At 36.7% G+C, this 21,270-nt stretch overlaps 2 protein-coding genes across 3 annotated transcripts in view; one reads left to right on the top strand and one right to left on the bottom strand.

Moving 5' to 3' along the window:
• Positions 1-11,971, top strand: part of LOC112150323 (vasoactive intestinal polypeptide receptor 1) — a 55,046-nt gene extending 43,075 nt beyond the window's left edge. The window contains exons 7-13 of the mRNA XM_024278531.2: positions 217-370; positions 502-562; positions 2,253-2,322; positions 2,517-2,608; positions 2,686-2,815; positions 2,897-2,938; positions 5,756-11,971. Of these exons, the coding sequence (XP_024134299.2) occupies positions 217-370; positions 502-562; positions 2,253-2,322; positions 2,517-2,608; positions 2,686-2,815; positions 2,897-2,938; positions 5,756-5,950 (744 nt within the window). The 3' untranslated portion in view covers positions 5,951-11,971. The remainder of the gene's footprint in view (positions 1-216; positions 371-501; positions 563-2,252; positions 2,323-2,516; positions 2,609-2,685; positions 2,816-2,896; positions 2,939-5,755) is intronic.
• Positions 11,972-13,472: 1,501 nt separating this feature from the next.
• The window catches only part of LOC112150324 (pituitary adenylate cyclase-activating polypeptide type I receptor), a 29,460-nt gene continuing 21,662 nt past the window's right edge, over positions 13,473-21,270 (bottom strand). Inside the window, exons 6-14 of one of the 2 annotated variants that reach the window (XM_024278532.2) lie at positions 21,121-21,218; positions 20,596-20,728; positions 20,367-20,520; positions 20,220-20,280; positions 20,069-20,138; positions 19,891-19,982; positions 18,706-18,835; positions 17,674-17,715; positions 13,473-17,259 (exon numbers count right to left, since the gene is read on the bottom strand). In XM_024278532.2, the coding sequence (XP_024134300.1) occupies positions 16,885-17,259; positions 17,674-17,715; positions 18,706-18,835; positions 19,891-19,982; positions 20,069-20,138; positions 20,220-20,280; positions 20,367-20,520; positions 20,596-20,728; positions 21,121-21,218 (1,155 nt within the window). In that variant the 3' untranslated portion in view covers positions 13,473-16,884. The remainder of the gene's footprint in view (positions 17,260-17,673; positions 17,716-18,705; positions 18,836-19,890; positions 19,983-20,068; positions 20,139-20,219; positions 20,281-20,366; positions 20,521-20,595; positions 20,729-21,120; positions 21,219-21,270) is intronic. The other variant, XM_024278533.2, reaches the window with a different exon arrangement.

Raw genomic sequence — 21,270 nt, 5'->3', positions numbered from 1 at the left:
TACTCAGAAATGCATTTTAATCTTAACTTTCTTTATATATGTCCACCATCATGAGAAAAATACTTCAAGAACATGTCAAAAACACCAAAAACATAATTTTTATCAAAGGTGGCCTTTGAAAAATGTTGTCTTTAGAAGATTTATTTCCCAGAAAAGCTTGGTGAATGAGCTTCCCCGACTGATCCATGTTTGTTTGTTTGTTTGTTTGTATGACAGACATCCTGTAAGTCCGCTGTGGCCTTCTTCCAGTTCAGCATCCTGGCCAACTACTTCTGGCTGCTGGTGGAGGGCATGTACCTGCAGACGCTGCTGGCGCTCACATTTGTCTTCCAGAAGAAGTACTTCTGGTGGTATATACTCATAGGCTGGGGTGAGTACACGTCTTGTTAGGATGCTGCTCTCCTCTGACAATTTTCTTCCTCTCTGTGAGTCTATACTCCTCGTTAGAGCTCCTTTGTTCCTCCTTTCTAATGACCAGGTCACTGTGTTTGTTCATCCCAGGTCTCCCAACCACCATCATAACAGCCTGGATCCTAACTCGAAACTTCTACGATAACAGGGGGTGAGCTGCTGCTTGGAGATATTTAGAGAAAACATCTTGGAGAAAACTTGAAAATGTATAAATATAAAGAAAAAATTTAAAAGTGTGCAATACATCAAGATATGACTAGCAAACTGACTGTGGTATGGACGTATTTGAACAAAAAAACAAAAATCAAAATAAACATAGTCACCTTTTTTTTGGCCACACTGTAACTCTAAAAACAAACGGTCCAAGGTAAGATTTTAGAGTAGTTTTGAAGTGTTTTTTTACCGGAAGACCTTCCTCCCCAATGCTAATATCCAGTTAGGATATATTTCTTTTGGTAAATTATTATTTTTATAGTTTTATGCTTAATTTGTATTTGCTTGGATCATTTGTATTTTAAATAATAAAAACATTATTATAAACTTATATATAATATATATATAAACTTTGTGTTTATAATCGGAATCATTAATGTAAAATATATTTGCAAAAATTGTAGCATATTTATGACTAAAGGACGGGACCATGAGTAAAATAAGGAGGAAGCTATGGCATCATGGGAGCATCTTTCTATAGCAGAGAATACAGGGAGAAGTGGATGTTTTTTTGTAGTGTTTGTAACTTTTTCCGAATTTCTGGAAGGTTCATTCAGAGTTAGTTTCCTATTTGATCATCAGTCAATATTGACTTATCCCTACATAATCATTTATCTAATATTGGATACATGCATTTCTAATACTCTAATACTCATTAGCATGATCCAAACTTTCCATAAAAAACACTGTGTATAACTTCGTCCATGTTTTCTGCTATGTAGTTCATCATTATTCCACTAGGGGCAGTAGAAGGGCTTTTCTTGCTTATTTCAAAATGGCTGCCTCCATGAAATCTCAAGAACACTTTTGACGGGAAAAGGTTTTGCTAATTTCCCAAAGTTTATTGGGAGAATAACTCACTTGCAGTTATTCAGAGTTTAAACAACTACTTGCTGTATTTAAATAATGGTAAATGTGTGGATAACTATTCTTTATAACATAGATACAGTATGTTAAAATGCATGTATCAAATTTGAGACAGTAGGTAAATAAGGTGCTTTATTCCTGAACCTGTACCTCACGCCAGCATTTTTTTTTACATTTTTGTGAGCAAAAACTTACCAAATCATCATAATATCACATATCATAATTTATGAAGAAGATACTTTTATTACAGACTCAAGGTCCATTTGCCACAAAGACACAACAGATAAAGTACTTAAAAGCAATAAAAGAATGTACATATATATAATAAAAAATGTAAAAAATAAAATAAATAAAAAGAGACACTATGATAAAAGTACAAGAGCCAATAAAAACAATGACATAAAATTACAAAGTATTGTAAACTATGCTATCTATATCTCAATAAAATAATATATTGCATTTTTATGTTTTTTTATAGGTTTTCTTTTTATAAGCATCTTAATTCCAAAAACAGAAGAAATAAAGCTGTCTTTTTTTGTTCTTAATATTTGGTTGTATTTAAACCAACAGAGCTGGTGTGTACTTCCTGATGGTTGTGAATCACAACTTGCAGCTGAGTTGGAAATAAAAGTACTCAGTCATGGCTTTTATTTTTAGGAGGACATTTTGGCTCTTTTCTTTATTGCGTCTTCTGTGATGAAACAAACAAACTGTAGCTTTGAGACTATCTTGTTTACGTTGTTATTGGTTTTGTGCGTCAGGTGTTGGGATGACACAGATGTGGCCTTCATCTGGTGGATCATAAAAGCCCCAATAACCATATCACTGCTGGTGAGTACCGGTTGCTGAAAAGGGAAGGAATTGAAGGACCTGAAGAGTCTTCCATCTTGGAATTTAATCAAGAAAATGTGATTTATAGAAATGATTACAGTTCCTTAGCATTCATGATTTAAACTTTGTTTTCATGAATAACAGTTGTAGGTATTTTAAAACAGCATTGGAGGTTAACAGTTTGCTTCACATAGGTAAACTTCTTCATCTTCATCAATGTGATCCGGATTCTGGTCCAGAAGCTCCGGTCTCCTGGAGTTGGTGGCAACGACACCAGCCACTTTAAGTAAGACGCAGCGTTCCCGCCGACAGTTTGCACAAGTAAACCTTGAATCCACACGTGCATGTCGCGTATTTATGCAGGAGACTGGCCAAATCCACCCTGCTGCTCATTCCCCTGTTTGGGATGCACTACATGGTGTTCGCCTTCCTGCCAGAAAACACAGGAGCTGAAGCCCGAATCTTTATCGAGCTGGGACTGGGATCCTTCCAGGTGCAGCAGCAGACACACATGCAAAGAGAAGAAGAAGTGGTCCCGCCTCAGCTGCATTTAATGGTTCTTTTGTTCCCGCAGGGGTTTGTTGTGGCGTTGCTGTATTGTTTCTTGAACGGTGAGGTAAGGAAGCACACTGTAGTTTTAATGCAATTTACACATTTTTGTACTGCTTATCGTTGATTTTACAAAAAACTCTAAAACTTGGGACTGATGTGGTTTTGCTCTCATCTGCTGATAAAAGCTGCAGGCGGAAACAATAATGAAAAAACTAAATAGATTTTGGTAAGCCTGAGGTGTTAGTTTGAGTTTATTCAAGGTCCATTTAATGAAGTCAAGTCTGCAGCCGTCAGAAAACTACACAACCGTTCTGTAACTGCAGCTGCAGGGCAGAGTTTGGGTGAAGTCGAATTTTTTTCCAAAATAATTTGTTGTTCTGCAACAGACAGATGAGTAAGGAACGGGAATACGAACAGGTAAAACATTGAAATGCTCAGTTAGGCAGGCATGTATTCCTAAATAACTCAAAAATACAGAAAATGAACAAAACATCAAATAATTAGAAGGAAGTTAATACGTTTTTGTTTTGTGAAACAAGAAAATCTCAAAATTTACTACAGGAAACTAGATCAAAATCTAACTCTAACTCCAATAGAAGTATCATATATGCTTTCATGTATCAGAACAGAGCTGAATACTGCAATATTGAAAATCTGTATCAATTTTGGTATAAGATATTGGTATAGATAGAATACAATATTGGCGTTTTTTATGCACAAAAATTAAAATACAGATGAAATATTGATACAAAAAATACATTTTTTTACTTAAAAAAAGTTACAAAGACAGCAAAGAAAAATATCAAAATCTAAAATTGAAGGTGTTTCAGAGTGTTTTAAACAAAACTTTCTTTAATAAAAAAGTGACTAAGTGATAACTGGCATGTGAAGCTTTTATGTATTAAATCTTCAAACAGGTTTGTCCTTCAAACTAATACTTTGTTAAAAATACAAAATGGCGATTTTTTATTTGCTTTTATTTTACAAAAACACTGAATTATTGCAAAATTGTTGCTTGAACAAAGTGAATATCATTCCCAGAAATCACTGGGGTTCAAAATCTTATTTAGTATGTATAAGGATGGCTCAGTATTCCTTTTTCTTTTCTTTAACGAGTCAGTTTTTAGATAGTCGGTTATGGCTAACCCCATAAAAAGTATTTTCTAGACAAAATCACGTTTGAAAATAGTTCGAAAAACTCAATTTGTTGTCTGAACTTATCAAACATTTTTACATTTAAGGTTGTGTTTATAAAATAAAATATTGGAATTGACTGAATACATATATAAGATGTGTGACAAGAATATAAATTCTAAGAATGTTTCAGTCAGAATTTCAGTGCAGGCTGAATTCCCAACATTACCTTTTTTTTTGTATCTCAGCAGAGTAAAACCCACAGGTTACCCATAAGTGTCACAGGTTTACCCACAGACATTTTGGGCTGACTGTCTTTAAAGCCAAATTTGATCATATGTATTACTTATGACATTTATGGAACTGTTTTAGTTTTCAGTTTTGAAGTAAAGTGAACATTAAGTTATGATTCATCTTCCTTTTGTCCACTTTATACATGTTTTCATCGGTTTAGAACAAACTGGTCCACTATTGATTTGCATTGAAGTGCTTCAGAGTGGTTTCAGATTTAAAGAAATCTTTGTTACAACACACATGCATAAGTCAGGTAAAAATACAGAGTGGAGGAAAATCCGCAGAAACCGTCAAACACAGACGAAGATGTTCGGCCTCACATTGAGGCTTTCTAACACATTAGAGTCATTTGTGAATCTGACCCTTATGACTTATGTGAACTATTATTCAGATTAACTTGCTGAACATTTGTAGTTAGGGATTGTCCAAACTAAATTTCCAACTGAAGTTTTATTTAAAAGGTTTGAGTAGCAAATCTGGCAAAACAGAGAGTTTAGTTATTCTTCAAAATGTGTTTTAATGAGTTGTCCATCCATCCATCCATCTTCTTGACCGCTTTGTCCCTTCCGGGGTCACGGGGCGCCGGAGCCTATCCCGGCTACTGAAGGGCGAAGGCGGGGTACACCCTGGACAGGTCGCCAGTCTGTCGCAGGCTTATTGAGTTGTAAAGATGTAAATCTTTTAGGATTTACAGTCATTTTTTGAATACCATTAACTATCTGAAAGACAAAAACACAAAAGCCATAATCATTTATTAGTAACCTGTAGCATTACAATGACTGTGAAAATGTCAAACCTGCAGTCAAATGATCACATTGCAGCATTACAGTCCCCACTCCCATAAATAACATATCTTTAAAGACCTTACTTTACAATAAGATGGAAGTATCTGCTAGCTAACATCAGTTAGTATAACTACTGGGGACTGATACACTGATAAACTACTAACAGACAAGCTCAGTCTTACAGTGGCCTCTGCTGGAATATGTTGCATTATTCAAGAAATAGATGGAGAAATGGCAACTGCCTTTTCTTCTTTGGTGAGAATGAAATCAATTTGTTTAATGTGTAAAATGTCAGATGAGTCTAAATTATTACTATTGCTGTCATTCAGAATAGTCTGCATATTGTGGCTCTAATGAAAGCCTGGAAATATTCACACTCTTTGTTTTTAAGTGTATTCACAGCAAAGCCAAATATTGGGAATTGGATTAAGGGCTGTGGGGGCTGGGACTGGTCTGTTTGAGACACACAAATACTTAAAAACTAAATGGCAAAGCTGTTAAATTGAGCTGAGATAAAGTGTGACAATTCAAGATCACATCCCTGCTTATAAGAGAAATGGTAAAGGATCGATGGACCTTTTTTTGGAAGAAGCTGTCCGGAAAGAGTTCAAATTAAGAGTAAAACAGTCAAAGTGGAGTAGAGGACCTAACGTTGACGTGTCTTGCAGGTACAGGCGGAGCTGAAGAAGCGCTTCTGGAAGTGGCAGACTCAGAGTTATCTCAGCTACAGTAAACGGCGGCGCACATTATTCAACGAGAGCAGCACCATCACTCAGATATCTGTGCTGGACAAATCCAGTCCCAAAGACCAGCTGGCCTCAGAAGCACAGGCACTCACACCGAGCAACGTCTCTACCGTCTAAATTAAAATAAAATATATATATATATCACCTGACAGCAGCTGGTACTCAAGTCCTTTTCTGGGAACCTGATTGATCTTTGGACCCGAGCAAGGACTGAACCACAAAGCTTGAATGTTGAAAGTACCCTATGCTTCTATGAATTTATTACTAAAACTATGAGACAACAACTCCCCACACATGACAACTCAAAGAGCAACTCAATGACAGATCATCGTTGTTTTGTGTGTAATTCATTGAAAGTTTGATTTAAAAAAACATAAGTTTGTGGTTAATCTCCTATAAATAGTAATAAATATTTGTTCTGACTTCTATCCCTCTCATGCTACGTTCACACCGAGCATGTGACATGCGTTCAAGAATACACTTAACACTGGTTCTTGAACACGATTTGAGCTGTCACTATCTAAAACCAGAGTATGTGCCTTCAGTTGGAAGAGGATTGGTGCAAAATGTCAAAGCGCTGCAAATTTAGCAAATCTTCCTCCAGAATTTTCTTTTCACAGATCAATTCTGATACATAAAAGATCTCCTATTACTCCAATCTCTACTTCAAGATGCATTTTTAATTGTTAGAATTAATAAGGACGTCATCCATGCATCAAAAATCGGAGTCCCTGATTGGTCAAACTTCAGCTGGTTCAACTTTCAGTGTGCATTCAATAGCTGCACGTTTTGTGAGAGTTTTGTAATGTGGAAGTGATCGATTGAACGTGTGTCGCCGAGGGCAGTGTGAACGTAGCATTAGAATGTGTTTGTGGTGTTAGTTCACATTTCATGCTAACAAATAAAAAGGGAAAAGATGAGCACAACAAAAACAAAGGTTTTTAGGATGTTTAAAGACATTTTATGAATGTTAGTATTGGAATTTATTTAATTGTGAATACTGGACAAGTTTATTTTATCACAAAAACACAACATGGAACCTAAACAAAAGATACGTTTTTGTAATAATGTTGAGCTACATGGAATCAGTGTCCTTGACTTTGACTCCCTAGTCATAATCGGCTCCATTTATTCATAGAAACCAAGAAAAATGTGCTTGAAACCCACTAAAAAGCTGCAGAAAACTTTGGGGAATGTTAAGGACTTAAAGCTTAGTTGAATAAATACTGTTTGACAACATGAACAAATCCTTGAAATTACAGTTTGAAAAAATGTCCTGGCATACATCACAGATACAGGGCTGTCGTTTATTACCTTCTAAAACTAACCCTCAAGAGGTGAAATCTGCCAAGTAGGAAGATGTTTTAAGGCTGCTTAAGTCCTCACTACACACTTTATTACCTCTTATTAGACAGACATGAGCCTTTTCACACTTTTCTCTCTTGTTTAAACTGATAAAAGTTCAAACCTTCATAGAGAAATAAATCCAGTATTTTGGAATGAAAACAAAGATCTGATCACGATTGAAGGTTTATGTAGATCTGGTTAACTGAACCCATTCATGACACAGAAGAAAGATTGCACTAAAAAAAAGTAGCGAGAAACGAGAACTGCGATTTTGAAGGGGAACATTTTAATTTAAAAAGATCTGTACCAATGGTTTTATATGTGTATTATGTAGACTTTAGATTTAGAAATGCCTTAGGATCGGAATATTCTCTTTTTTTTCCTGACAACAAATAAGCCAATCTGCTCTTTTAAGAAGTCCACCCAACCCAATTGGTTTTATTGCTGGTATGTAGGCATATCTGTGCAGGTTTTATAGGAGCTCCTCAGCTTGTTGATGGACCACATAGATTGACAGAGAAATATAGATATAGTTTAAGTAAAAATAAACATAAAAAAACATTTTTGATAAGCAACCCTTGGTGTCAGACTTGTAAGAACAAGACTGGCATTAGACCCTCTGATTCTTTGGTATCTTAATGAAAGTAAAAAACAATTTGACATTTTTCATGGAGTTGTAACTTTTGTTGAAAAATGAGAATTGTAAAAAAATATATATATACACAAAAAAATATTTCAGAGAGTGGAACTTCGCCCATAAAGGCAAATGTCTTTGGTTATTCTATTTAGATTGTTTTAAACTTTTCAGCTTCATCGTGATAGCCATGCTTCAACCAACCAAATGGATGAAAACTTTGTGATCAGTCCAATCATTTTTCAAAATGCCTTATTCATTGGTGGTAGATCTATGTGCGCATTTGCGACCCTGTGGTCCACCGTGACATATCTTGGTTGGTATAGGCTCCAGCAACCTCAATGATCTTATATAGGATAAAGTGAGTGTAAGAAATGGATGAATGAAAGGCTTTACTTTAACTTGGATAAAAAATAGAACTTTAGTTTTCCATATCAAAAGTCAGTTTTCATTTTTTAACTTTATTTAACCCGACAGAAGTTGGATTGCAGGAATAAGTTCCTCATGTAAACCAAATTGGTCATGTTTTCTTTAATCTTTATCACATAGAAAGCTGCACAATGAGTTAAAGTTAGGATGTTACCACAGCAGTTTTCTCTTCATTTGTTCTTATTTTATGCAAGATCTTGTTTTGGATGTATGATTTGAATCAGTCATTGATAGTGTTGCCAAAATTCATCTGAGTGAAATGAAGAATTGTCTCAAAACAGAAAAACCTAAAACATTTTTATTCCTTTTTTAAGTTATAGCTTTTATGGTCTTTATCATCTTTCCTCACACGAATTTGAAAACCTTTGATTTCTCTGTGTGTTTTTTCTAAATGTTCATGTCCACTGGACACCAAAGATGTTAGGTTAGACCGGGGGTCTACAACCTGCGGCTCCAGAGTCACATGTGCTTCTTTGACTCCTTCATTGTGGCTCTCTGGTTTATAAATATTGAAAAAAACTACCAGAACTAAGGCACACCAGATTAAATAGTGGATTTTCTATTTTTGAATACATTCAAGGATTTTAAGCCGTTTAAAAAAATACACAAATTTCTGACTGAGAAGCACCACAAATAGTGAAATAAACTTTTTCATCCCTGTTTAGTCATGTACTTCTACATTAGCTGCATTTAGACGATCCTGTGTGACACAGGGTGTCTTTTATTTTGAAAGGGAGTCATATAAACCTCTGTTGAAAGTAGTAGTATTTAGTAATAGTATTTTCTCTTTATGTGTATGTCTTATTTATGCCAAAAAAACAACAGTTTATTCATTTATATGAAAAAAGTAACATTAACATGGATGCAAATCAGTGTGTTTAGTTTTCTAAAGGGCGAGGTCAGACTTTGTGGCTCCTCCTGGGTTGTGGTCAGTAAGAAATCCCCTCCAATGGCGCTGTAAGTGTCAAAGGTTGCAGACCCCTGGGTTAGGCTTTGCTCATGTCATATAAGAACAAATCTCCTGTTCTATAATCTGTTTTTAGTTTGTATTTTCTTTTCTTTTCCTAATAAACTGAAGAAGATGAGCAGAATTAAAGCTAATTAACCCTTTAACACCAGAGCTTTAGCTCCAGTATTAACATACTCTGGACTCTTAAACCACATTTCCAGTAGATTCTGAGAAAAGTAGCCTTACATTGATATGCAACACTTAACAGCAGTAAAGTGTTTATCCGATCAATGTAAATCAGCTGATTTTATTGTGGAGAAAACAGCTTTGCTCCATTAGGCAACACTTTACGTTAGCAATGTGTTGCATAACGGCACAAAGCTGATAGGAAAAGCCGCTTTAGAATCAGCTGAAGTTAACAGCGTCAACTGTCAATGGTTTGTGTTAATTAGATCTCATGAGCCAGTTGTTCCATTTTTGCAGGAATGCAAGAGCTGCCAAATGATGTGCTTTTTACATCTCCCAGTATTTGGCAAATCATTATTTAATTTGGTTCCTCTTTATCTTACGGTTTGTTAATCCTTATCTGTGTGTGACGTCAGTGTTGTAATACTAACGCAGAGCCATCTGGTTTGTTGGCATTCCTGTGTGATCGCGTTACATCGGAGCTCATGGGAAACTGCCCGTTTTGTTATCAGTGGTTCTGCCTGCAACATCTTGCACAGCGCATTAGCGCACATCTGGAGCACTAGACTGTAAAAGCTATTTAATCATCAGATTATTTCGTTGTTAGTGTGAATGTAAGTCGACATGAACCAGCGTTTTTTGTAGTTTTAGAATAAAGTCAAATGTTGGTGTAGAAATCTTGAAACTTGCCTAGTACGTGTTTAAACGCCACATATTTTTGTAGAGTAAAATGGCTGTTTACTTTTTGTATGATAACACGATGGAGGGAGTTGTAGTAAAACTGGTCAGTTTACAGGATTTAAATGATGGATGCAGTTGTGTGTTGATGCTGTGGTCACCTGTGTTTTGGTATTTTCATTTCATCGATTTTGCATGCATGTACAGCGTGTACTAAATATGTACAGGTGTATAGAACAAGTATCCAATTATTACTCAGCTTTGGATCACTGCAGTGCCTTTTTACAAAACAGGACATGTCAGTGTTTATTTACCATTTGTGTGAGTCACATTTACAGTCATTAACTGTGTTCACATGTACATCAATATTCCAAAACCTGTTCTGAAAAAGTTGGTTTTAAGAAAAAGAAACTGCAATATGATAGTTATTAAATATGTAAAAAGTCAGCTTTTTGTGGAATCACCCTATTTATGATATAACACCCTCTAGAGGAGCCACATTGTCTTGCTATGTTTGACTCTGTGACAAAATGTGCTAAGTGAACCTCATGCTTCATTTTTTTAATGTTCAAACAGTGTACACCTTCATTTTTAACCCTCATGGAGGAGCCGATCATACTCCCTTTTCATATAACTGTGTAAAGAGACTTCCGGTTTATCCAAACATTTTGCTCAACACATGGAATTGTAAAACCATCACAGCTAAGTTGGATTTTGTTATAAAACAGCTTTACTTAATAAAAAAAAAAAAGTTGTGAATTTGTTCGTGTGGTCATAATGTCTGTTGTTGCAGATATGCGACAAACCCTTTTGGTTCTCCTGGTAATTTCACCCTGGAGAGTCTAGTCAAAAGTTTTTAAAAAGCTGACGAGTAACTATAAAAGTGTCAAAAACACAGAGCTCCCTGATGTTTTCAATCTGTTCTTTTACTTAAGAATTTTTAATACAAGATGATCAAACAAGCTGTTCAAATGTTCTATTAAGACATCACTGTATTTGGAATAAGATTGGAATATTAATGTATGTGTAAATGTAGTTTTTGTGGAATAATAAAGCTTAATTTATACAGCTGTGATGGTCCACCACAGATTTTTGTTCCATTGTATATTCCAAATTTATCTGCTGATTTTGTTTTGCAAAGTTTATATGTTGTAGATTTTGTATTATAGATTTTTAGCCCTTTAATAATAATTCTGTGTGAACTGTAAGTGTTTGTCTTTGTAATAATTAGTGTCACCAACAGACTCCTGTGTATTTCATGAATGGGACACATGTGTATTGATTGTTTGATTCTTTAAATGATTGGTTGATTTTTTTGATTGATTGATTGGTTGGTTGAATAATTAGTTGGTTTATTGGTTGGTTGAATGGTTGATTTATTTCAAATTCAAAATAGAATAATTACCAGTAAATACATATGATCAAAAAGAAAGTGATAAAGTGATTAAAAAAACTATGAAGATGAAAAACTGTAATAGTTTTTATCTCCAGTATTATCATATTTTATGCATATATTCAAACATATTTAAAAAAAATAACATAAACACTAAAGAAAAAAAACAAAAAAAAACCATCAAGGTACCAAAAGAACCTCACAAACATAATTTTACAGAAGGACATTAGCAGTTTTAATGTTTTATCTCAAACTAAAATCCAAGCAGTGTTTTTTTTCTTGAAGGATTTTACATGATCAAAACTGCAGCACTCCAAGATTTTAATGTTTACATCACGAGCTGGGAAGTAAAATTGCATTAAATTAGAAGGGAAATTAATCAAGTATTGGCCAACAAATAATTAAAGAAAACCCCATAAAAAGAACTGAACTAGAATAAGAGTCAACATTTAAAGTCAAATTATGCACAGATTCACAAAAAAGACACAAGTATCTGATAAAATATGTATTATTAAGAAAAAAGGAAGAGAAAAATAAAAGAAAATTAACTGAGAGGATAACAAAAGAATGTCAGGTTTGGCACTGAAACCAATTCCAGGTACAGTAACAGAGCTGAACAAAACATGCAAATAAGGGAACAGAAAAACTAAAATATCAAAGCCCAAAAACTTCAGAAACACACATTACAAACCTTACAAATGTTCAACATAAAACTATCAGCTTAAAAAGAGTTAGTCTAAGAATAGAGGATATAACAGTATGTCATGCCTTCCCAAAACTCAGAATGGTGCTGGTTATTTAAACATAAAAGGCTGGATTTTAAGACGCTTTCATGCCAGGAAAGTTTAGCAAACTCAATTCAATTAGGAGGGAAATGTAGTTAAAATAATAATAATAATAAAAAAGTTTTTAAATCAAACGGAACAGATCAAATGAGCTGAAAGAAAATCGTACATTTACACTGGCTTAATGTTTCCTAATGTCTGACCAGAAAAAAGAAAAAATGGACTTGTCCATCCATTGAGCGTCCATCTATAAAACGATACATTTTGGAGCCATCTTGTCAGTGTCAACATGGTGAAAAATCAGATGAAGAAGAATTTGTTATAAATACCAGTAAGCTAAGGAAAAACTAGGATGCACCCGTGCACATTGTAAACGATATATGTGGATGCTTCATTTTATCAGTCTAAGTCACATTTTATTGCATAGTTTTGCAACTTATACTTACATATGATGTTTTTTTTTTTTTTTAAACAGGGTCAAATGTTTGTTATTTACCCACTAACAACCACTAGAGGCCACTGTAGGTGTGTGCACCAGTAGTTGCTTCTGATAGCAACATAGAAGAAGAAGAGCTACTTTCCTTTAATGTATGATTTTTTTTTACGTTTATGGTTACTTTACTCCCAGAAACTTCTTGAACTCTATTAAGCTTCCGAGTTGAGATTTTCTTGTTTTAACAAAAATTGGCACAATCATCTAATTTTAGGTCAGACAATAACATATGAGCTATGAAAGGGGTTGAAATGAAAATGGATTGAGTTAAAGTAGATTTTAATGAAAGTAGTATTTGATTTTGTTTCATGATCTGATGTGTATTTTCATGTCCATAATAAATGTGTTGTATTCATTGACTGCAGAAGAGAACTGGACAGAGTAAGTGGGACATCACCCATAGAAAATTTTATACTTCTGGCTCCAACCAAATAAGGTCAATTTAGTTGCCATTTTTAGCGATACGGACGCCGCCATGTTGGAACCAGACGACATCAGTAAGCAGTGATTGGTCCGAGTCGGTTAAGCCATTACCATGGCAACCACTCTCACAAATCAGAGTGTTTAAAAAATAAAAATGTATTTCTCTATAGAATTCTACAGGATTTTTGCTTCTTGGAACCAGCAGGTACTTCCTGTTTGGAGGAGGGGTCACTCAGTCCAGTTCTCAATTACATTCAGTGGTTGTATTACATGTGAAAAGTAAAATGTCTTGGGAAAGACCTAATGTCAACAACCAAACCAGTTGAGCCAACAAGTTAAAAACATTTATTCTCGATAATTTCATAGCTTACAAAAATGTGCACAGACAGAAAAAGGACAAAACTGTTGCATTAAAATCGAGTTACATTCAGCCACGGTGTGGTCAGACTTTTTCAAACAAGCAAATTCAGTAAAACCATTAAACATCATGCAGACTAGCTACTGATGGCACTGTGATTTTCTTCATGTCAGTGAAGAAAAAACATTCAAAGGAAAAGCATCGGACGAGCATGCACGAGTCTCCGCTGGAGAGCAGAGGCTTTAGCAAACACAATTATCACTGTAAATAAAAAATGTAAAGGAAAAAAAAAAAAGAGCACAAAACTCATTGAATGCAACTATTTCACTTTGAACCACAGAAAACTTCAACTTTACAAGTTACAAATGTTGGCAGTTTGTTTCTGTTTCACACACTTAAACTGCAGTTAATTTAGTCACAGGTTTTATTTGTCTACACATCCTTCAAACACCTCTACTCACTATACTTCATGTTGCAGGACAACTCTTTCCAACAATATTTGTCATAGTAATAGCAACAACTTTGCTTGACATCAACATAGTACTGGCATTATAAGGCTCCAACTCCGAGATTAAAACACCAAAGAAGCGATTCCTCGTCACGAGATCAGAAGGAGGAGAAAGAGAAAGCGGGATTGTCCGGATGTCTGTGGCGCTTGGTGTGAATGAGCTAGAGCAGCTGTGCTGATTGTCCAGCCCTTTCCCCTAGAGCAACAGGGCCCCCTTATGGCTGCTGTTGGATCTGCTCTGCTATTACTGCAGCACAGACTCGCACACACGGCAGAACAAGCAGGTCAGGACAGTGTCTGGTCAGCCCTTCTCTCCCCGAGACGGCCATCGACTTCAGAATGAAGACATTTCGTGGATTGAATGAATTTGGGCTTTATTTCCAATGTGGGAGATAAAAGGTTACAAACTAGTTTAACCCTTTTACACCAGAGCTTTGGCTCTTGGTGTTTACATTCTTTCAGCTATTGTAACTTTTCAACCGTTTAATGTAATTCCAGCAGATTCCAAAGAGGAGAAAAGCAGTACAGTAGTGAAGTGCTCATGCAATAAATTAACTGATTCTGCCGTGGAGAAAAGGTGGTTTATGCAGCACTTTACGTTAGCAAAGCTGATATGAAATGTCCCTTTTTTTCCTGGTCAGAATCAGCCAATTGACATTGATCACACAAATGGATGGTACGTCAGAGTGTGTGTGTGTTCAGGTGTCGCAGCGACAGCTCTGGTGTTAAAGGGTTAAAGACAGTTGTTTGGAGCTACGTTCACACCGCCCTCGGAAATGTTCAAACAACCACTTTCTAAAGCCAAATCGGAATTCTTCCCCTTCGGCTTTCTCTACCTATACATTTAGCCCTCCAAATGGAAAAGTGGCATCTCTCACTCAATGATGTCATCAATAGTCACCGGTCATCAACGTTAGTGTGTAACTGCCAGTGCTCAAAAATATATAACAACATTGGTTTCATAACTTTAAAAAGTCATGCTAAATCAAAATGTAAGATTTTAATGTAAACTTAGAGGGCACACAGATGAAGAAATGTGTTCCTACCGCACCCTCAGTTAACCTTTAAAATCACTATTTCGGATACTCATACCTCTTTTAATGCCCCTACAATCGGAGGGGTAGGGAGAAGCCAGAGGGGTAGGGAAGAATTCGGAATCAAACTAGATTGTGCGTTTTGTGTTCAAAAACCTTTACGAGTAGCTACACACATTTTTAAGACTGTTTTCAGACTCTACGTACAAAATGCCAATGAAAGTTTAACCAGTTTAAATTTTGACCAATCAAGGACTCGTCGTGACTCGTCATGACTCGAAGAGACGTATGGATGGCATTTCTACACACATTTTTAAGGCCATTTTGAGTTTCTACATACTAAACGTGCACCTATTGAACAAGCATTGAAAGTCTAACTAGATGGGTACCCTTCTAATGGATGGACCCAATGGATGAGTACCTCTTTCATTGATGAAAGTCCCAAAATGGATCTATGACACCAAGTCTTTCATAGCTGTGAAAGAAAACCCTTTGAGCAAATTCATCAGCTTTGCATCCCTTTGATATTTTGCTCCAAGTCTCTTCCAACTGTAGGTGGCGAACATGCGCTAGTATCTGGTAGTGACAGACTAGTGTGAACACCAGGGGCAAAAAGCATCTTCAAGAAGGTTTTTTTAAAGACATGTCCCAAGCCTGGTGTGAACGTAGCTTCAGAGAAGGGTAAACTTTCTCGATCTGTGAGGGCTGTGAATTGACACACAGAAACTCTTCTTTTTAGGGCTTGATTTGGTCGTATGTTTTACTCATCTTTAAAAAACTGAGTTAAAGTACTCGAAAGGCCTCCAGGTTTTAGAAACGGATTTCCTCTTCAGCAAACCCCTTTTGCAGATTTGTTTTATTCCAAATTACATTTAAAAATCATCCAATAAGTTTTGTGCTGAAAGGCACTTCTGGAAGGAGCAGAGTTAAGTCGTCGGGGTCGGTGGGATACTTGACATCAGCTGCAGTGCGAGTGCGGCGCTTGCAGCCTGAACGGCTGTGCAAAAGCAAAACTCGGCGAGGAGTTGAAAAACTCATCTTTGGAAGAATTCTCCTCAAATGAAACGTGGAAATCTGTGTGCTTGCTTTCTGAGAGTGAAGAGGCCAGACATCACTGACGCGCCAGCTTCAAATCTGAATTTTTCCTCAAATAAACTGTTAAGTTGCAGCAGAAAAACCCAGAAAAAGGAAATTTGATAAATGAAAGCAGACAGAAGAACTCATGCAAGTAGACAACTTTTTTGACATTTTTTGTACTAATGGCTGCCAACCTATGACTTCCTTTTTTTCCACTTCACAATTTTTTGGCGTTTCACAGAACTGTAGAAAATACTTTCTCTAATAAATATTGCCCTTCTCCTCCACCTCGGACTGTGTCACAGCTTGATCGATAACACTGAACGCTCTCGTCTTTCAAAGACTCTTGTGTTCCTTTTTTCCTTTTAAAGGGTCGCTGCTGGGACTTTGAGGTGGAGTTAGGAGCCAGCTTTTGAAGCTACTACATTTCCCATGATGCAACACAATCGTGTGTTTGTAAAAACTTTTCTCCAAAGCCGCAGGAGACTTTTTATGTGTTCACGAGATTAACAGCAGCCGACAATAAAGTATTTACACTGTCAGAGTGTCTTTCTGCGCTGGAGCCTGCAGACGTCTGGACTCAGAGAGGAATGCAGTGAGAATGCAGAAATGTGTTGGACGGATTGGAATGATGAGAGAGACACGAGCGGACCCCTTGTGTCCTGTAGCACCACATTTAAACACAATATATACAGATCCCATCGGATTCCTCCATCCGGCCAAATCCCCGGCAGCTCCTCATTTGGCACATTTGGGTTTAGACGAGGGGCTGCTCTGGGTCGCTGGAATTCAGCTGCGTTTCCATGGTGATGTCATCCGGGTATGAGTCGAGGAACGGGTTGGTAAGGCTGGTCATCGGGATGAGGGTGGGCACGGTGGGTTTCTCCGGTCCGGATGGGTCTGCGGACGCTGCGTCCACGCCGGAGCCGCTCAGGTGGCCGGGGTCTCGGCCTGTAGGCTGGACATGCGGATCTGCGAGCTGCTCTTGCTGAGGATGGACAGCTGCGTGCCCCCGTTCACCCCACTGCTCGCCAGGGAAGGATGCCGGTGCTTCAGGTCCACAGCAAAGTACCTGTTCACCGTCCAGCTGCGCCATTTCCTCTTGATCTCCGATTGCACCTTGAGGGATATACTTCACAAGGTCATTATTAATGAACCTCGCTGGAAGGAGATAAACACAGTTTCTACACAACACTTTGACTAAATCTGCAGCTTTGTCTGAGAGAGAAACTCTCAATACATATTTTTTTCACAGTTCACAGACAAATCAATTTTTCACAAAGAATTTCACAATCAAAGCAAAAATAAATTAATTAATTAAAGAAAAAAATCAAAATAATTTAAAAATGTCTAATAATCTAATTTATGCACATAGAACCTATGCCAAGTATAATTATGTTCTTTACAAGAGCTTGTTTTTAAAATATTTTATATATATATATATATATATGAAAAGAATAGAGACCAGAGGGCTTCCATATTGGATCTGTTTTACAACAAGAGGATAAATATCAAATTGCTTTTGAAATTATAAAGTGAGATTTACCTCTCCATTCAAGAAGCAGTAGAGAACAGCCACCACGAAGCCCTGAAGAAACAAAGATGGATAAAAATGAATTTTCTGCTGGTATTAAGGTTAGTTTTATGTCTCATAGAATGAACAACCGAAATGAAAAAATATAAAACTTTTAAAGGGAAACAAACCTAAACTGCTGTCTTTCGAGCCTTAAATGATCTTTGTCTCGCCACACTGACAGACGCCATCAGTGTTTACTCTGCATTTCCGATTTACAGAGTTTTACATCTGTTAACATCGGAGTCATTCATGCTCTGCTGCTGCTGCACTGATGCATTAAACAGCAGAGGAAGAGGTAGGCAAGCACAAAACCGTGGAAATCAAGAGCTGCATTCAGTCAGAAATTGTTCATGCAGTTCCTTTTACTGCCAGAAGAGGGAGACAGAGCTCAACACTGCAATCAAAACACAAGACTACTACTATTCTGTTGTCACAGAATAATAGTTAATTCCTTATTTTTTTCCCTTTGTTTTAATGTTTAATGTTGATTAGTAAACAATTTTTAGTACATTATCAACAATCAGGGTGATCATCTGTAAAACAATCATGTTTCATGACTTCATGTAGCTTATTAAACATCATTTGTGTGTGAAAAATTAGGTGAAAATGTCCTCCGTGCACTAAATTAAGTTCTCCTTTTTTGATGTCAAATGCTATTTTCTTTGTTACTTTTCCTTTTTGAAAAAAAAAAAACTTTTTCTTAAATTTGGTTTTCATTCCAAGTTCCCTTTTTTTCAGTAGTTGCTAAGACTAAGAAATGTTGCCAGTTTGGTCAGCTCTCAAGAGAGCAGTTTTTATGCAACAATTATAACGCATATGACAGGGTCTTTTATTTTGAAAATACCTTCACACACAGTTTAAATCCTAAATTTCACATCATTTTAAGGTAAACGTCTTATTGTCTGTGTTCAAAATCTTAGCAAGTCAACTGTGAACATGTCTGCAGCCCGCTGACATGGGCGGATGTTTTTGCAAATGAAGCTCAGACATGTGATCTCTTACCTGGAAAGATCCAAGGCCGAGTTCAAACACCAGACGCTCCCGTTTACTGACATTCTCTGGAGAAAAGGCGAACACGGTGTAGTGAATCCCGAACAGCGGGATCAGCAGCAGAGTGGAGCGGGCCAGTCTCCTGCACAATAAAACACAAAAATGTGTTTAGGTTGATCCTTTCTTTTCTTCCTGTCTGTGAATCTGTGTGCCTGAACTCTTCTGTTTCTGTTTTTTTTTACTGTAACTTCTGTGTGCAGCTACTTTTGTGCAATAAATAAGTAATGCAGAAACTAAATCTGCTGGTTGAATCTGTGAATTGACAACTAAATAAACAATTTAACATTTTTACTTTTTTGCTTATTATAACACACAAACAAGTAAAACTTAGATTTCCAAATTAAACCCAAATATTAACTTTGGTTTTCTTTCTAAATGTTAACGTTTTAATCCAATCCTATTAATTCATTGGTTTCTAAGTTCACAAAAAGTTGAACACCTTTGATTAAAATGTTATGATTTATTATATTGAACCCCATTGTATAACTTGGTCTGTGTTTTCTGCCCTGTAGTTCAACATCATCCCACTAGAGGCAGTAGAAGGGCTTTTCTGCTCATTTCAAAATGGCTGCCTCCATGAACTCTCAAAAACATTTTTGGCGGGAAAAAGTTTAGCTTATTTTCCAAACTTTATGGCAAGAATAATTAATCATTTACTATTTATTATTTTAAATGACTAATTTCTATATTAAAAGAAGGTATATTGGTTGTCAGTTAGCTATTTACAATAAAGTTACAATTTGTTACAAATGTGTTGATCAAATTTCAGACAGTGGCTAAATAATGTGTTTTTTCCTAAACACTCATGTAAATATTTTTACATTTTAAAACCAACAATGTTGGAGGAAAAACTAACAAATCACCCCAGAAAAATCATAATTGATTCGATCTATATATTAGTAATATATACTGCAACATTTTTTGTGGATTTTATCAAAGGGTTTAAAAATCATCTTAATTCCAAAGATATTAATAATTTTCTGCCAGTTATTGGAGTAGTGGGCTTTACAGGCTTAAAAGATTTAGCATCTGAATATGCTGTAAACTCTTTGAACATTAAATATGTTTTTATTTATTTAAAGGTTCACATTTACAGGTTTGGACAATTGGTCAAAAATGTCAAACAGAAGCACTTACAGGTAAATACTGGATTCATTTCCACCGATATCTGGAGACTGAAGCTTCTGGACCAGAATGATGATGATGCCGATGAAGAGCACAAAGTTGACCTACAGACAAATAGCATAAATATTAATTAATATAGCAATTAACAAGCATGTATTGAATAAAAGATTTTTCTGTCTGAGTTTGTTACCATTATTGAAGCTAGCACAGGTCCCTTAATCACCCACCAGATGGCAGCATTGTCATTTGTGTCCCAACACCTGAAGGAGAAAAAAAAAGCACCAGTCAGAGCCAGAAGGAGCAGACCTCTTCGTGGGGTTCATCACTTATTCAAAACGAACCCAAAGTCATCAAAGTGCAGCCTCAGCACGGCCCAGATGGTCACGCACACTGTCGGCGTTCCTGTTGAGACACGTGGACCCTCTGGTCAGCACCATGGTGACCACAGAGCTCTGATTCATCTGTCTGTGTGTGTGGCCACGCCTCACCCCAGCCAATGATGATGTACCAATAGAAATATCTCCTCTCAGGGAAGAAGGTCTCCACCAGCAAAGTGAAGAGGTACAGACCCTCGATGAAGAGCCAGAAGTAGTTGGAGAGGACGCAGTAGTGGAAAAAAATCATCACGGCTCGACACTCCAGCTGCACAAAAACACGAAAGCAGGGCTAAAGCGTTGAAAAAAAAGAGGCTTTTCTGAGGCTGTGCGTGTTACCCACAGTGTGTATGAAACAGTGGTCGCTGTCCTCTTCGGCGTACAGCACGCCGTCTTTGATGAAGACAGAAATGGCTCTCAGGATGAAAGACACAAACAGGTTCATGTGGATGAAGTTCCTGGTACAATGCAGCTTCCTGTTCAGAAAAAAACAAGAAAAGACTTCAAACACAACATGTAATTCAAAGAAAAGTAAGTTTGGACATCAAACACTCTCCAATCATCTTTTGATCTATTGTAAAATCATTCTCTGTGGTCTTTCATTATGATCATGCTGTTTTTTTTCCAAAATTTAAAAACCTGTCATTTTCTAGGACATAGTTTCTGCAGAGCAGCATCAGAAATTCATCTCTAAGTGCGTCTAAATGAGCAAAACTGTTGCCGCAGAGTAAGCCTGCCCCCATTTCCCATCATCCATCCATTTACTTGGGTTTTTAAGTAGATGCTAAATTACTGTAATTTTGGAGCCGGTTTAATGTATATTTGTGTGTATATTTGAGGTAACTTTTTGGTTTTGTTTCAGTCTTACCTGAACCTGCAGAGGATGACCATAGCAGTGGTGAGAGACACCAGGGAGGTGCTGTAGCCCACGGTGTACAGAGCTTTCACTGACACGAAGTACATGTCCTGATGGGAGTGGACAGTGATGTGATGAGGTGAAAGTTCTACTGTGATGCAG

This window comes from Oryzias melastigma, linkage group LG4, assembly GCF_002922805.2.
Source record: "Oryzias melastigma strain HK-1 linkage group LG4, ASM292280v2, whole genome shotgun sequence".
NCBI lineage: Eukaryota > Metazoa > Chordata > Actinopteri > Beloniformes > Adrianichthyidae > Oryzias > Oryzias melastigma.
This window is presented reverse-complemented; position numbering and strand designations above follow the sequence as displayed.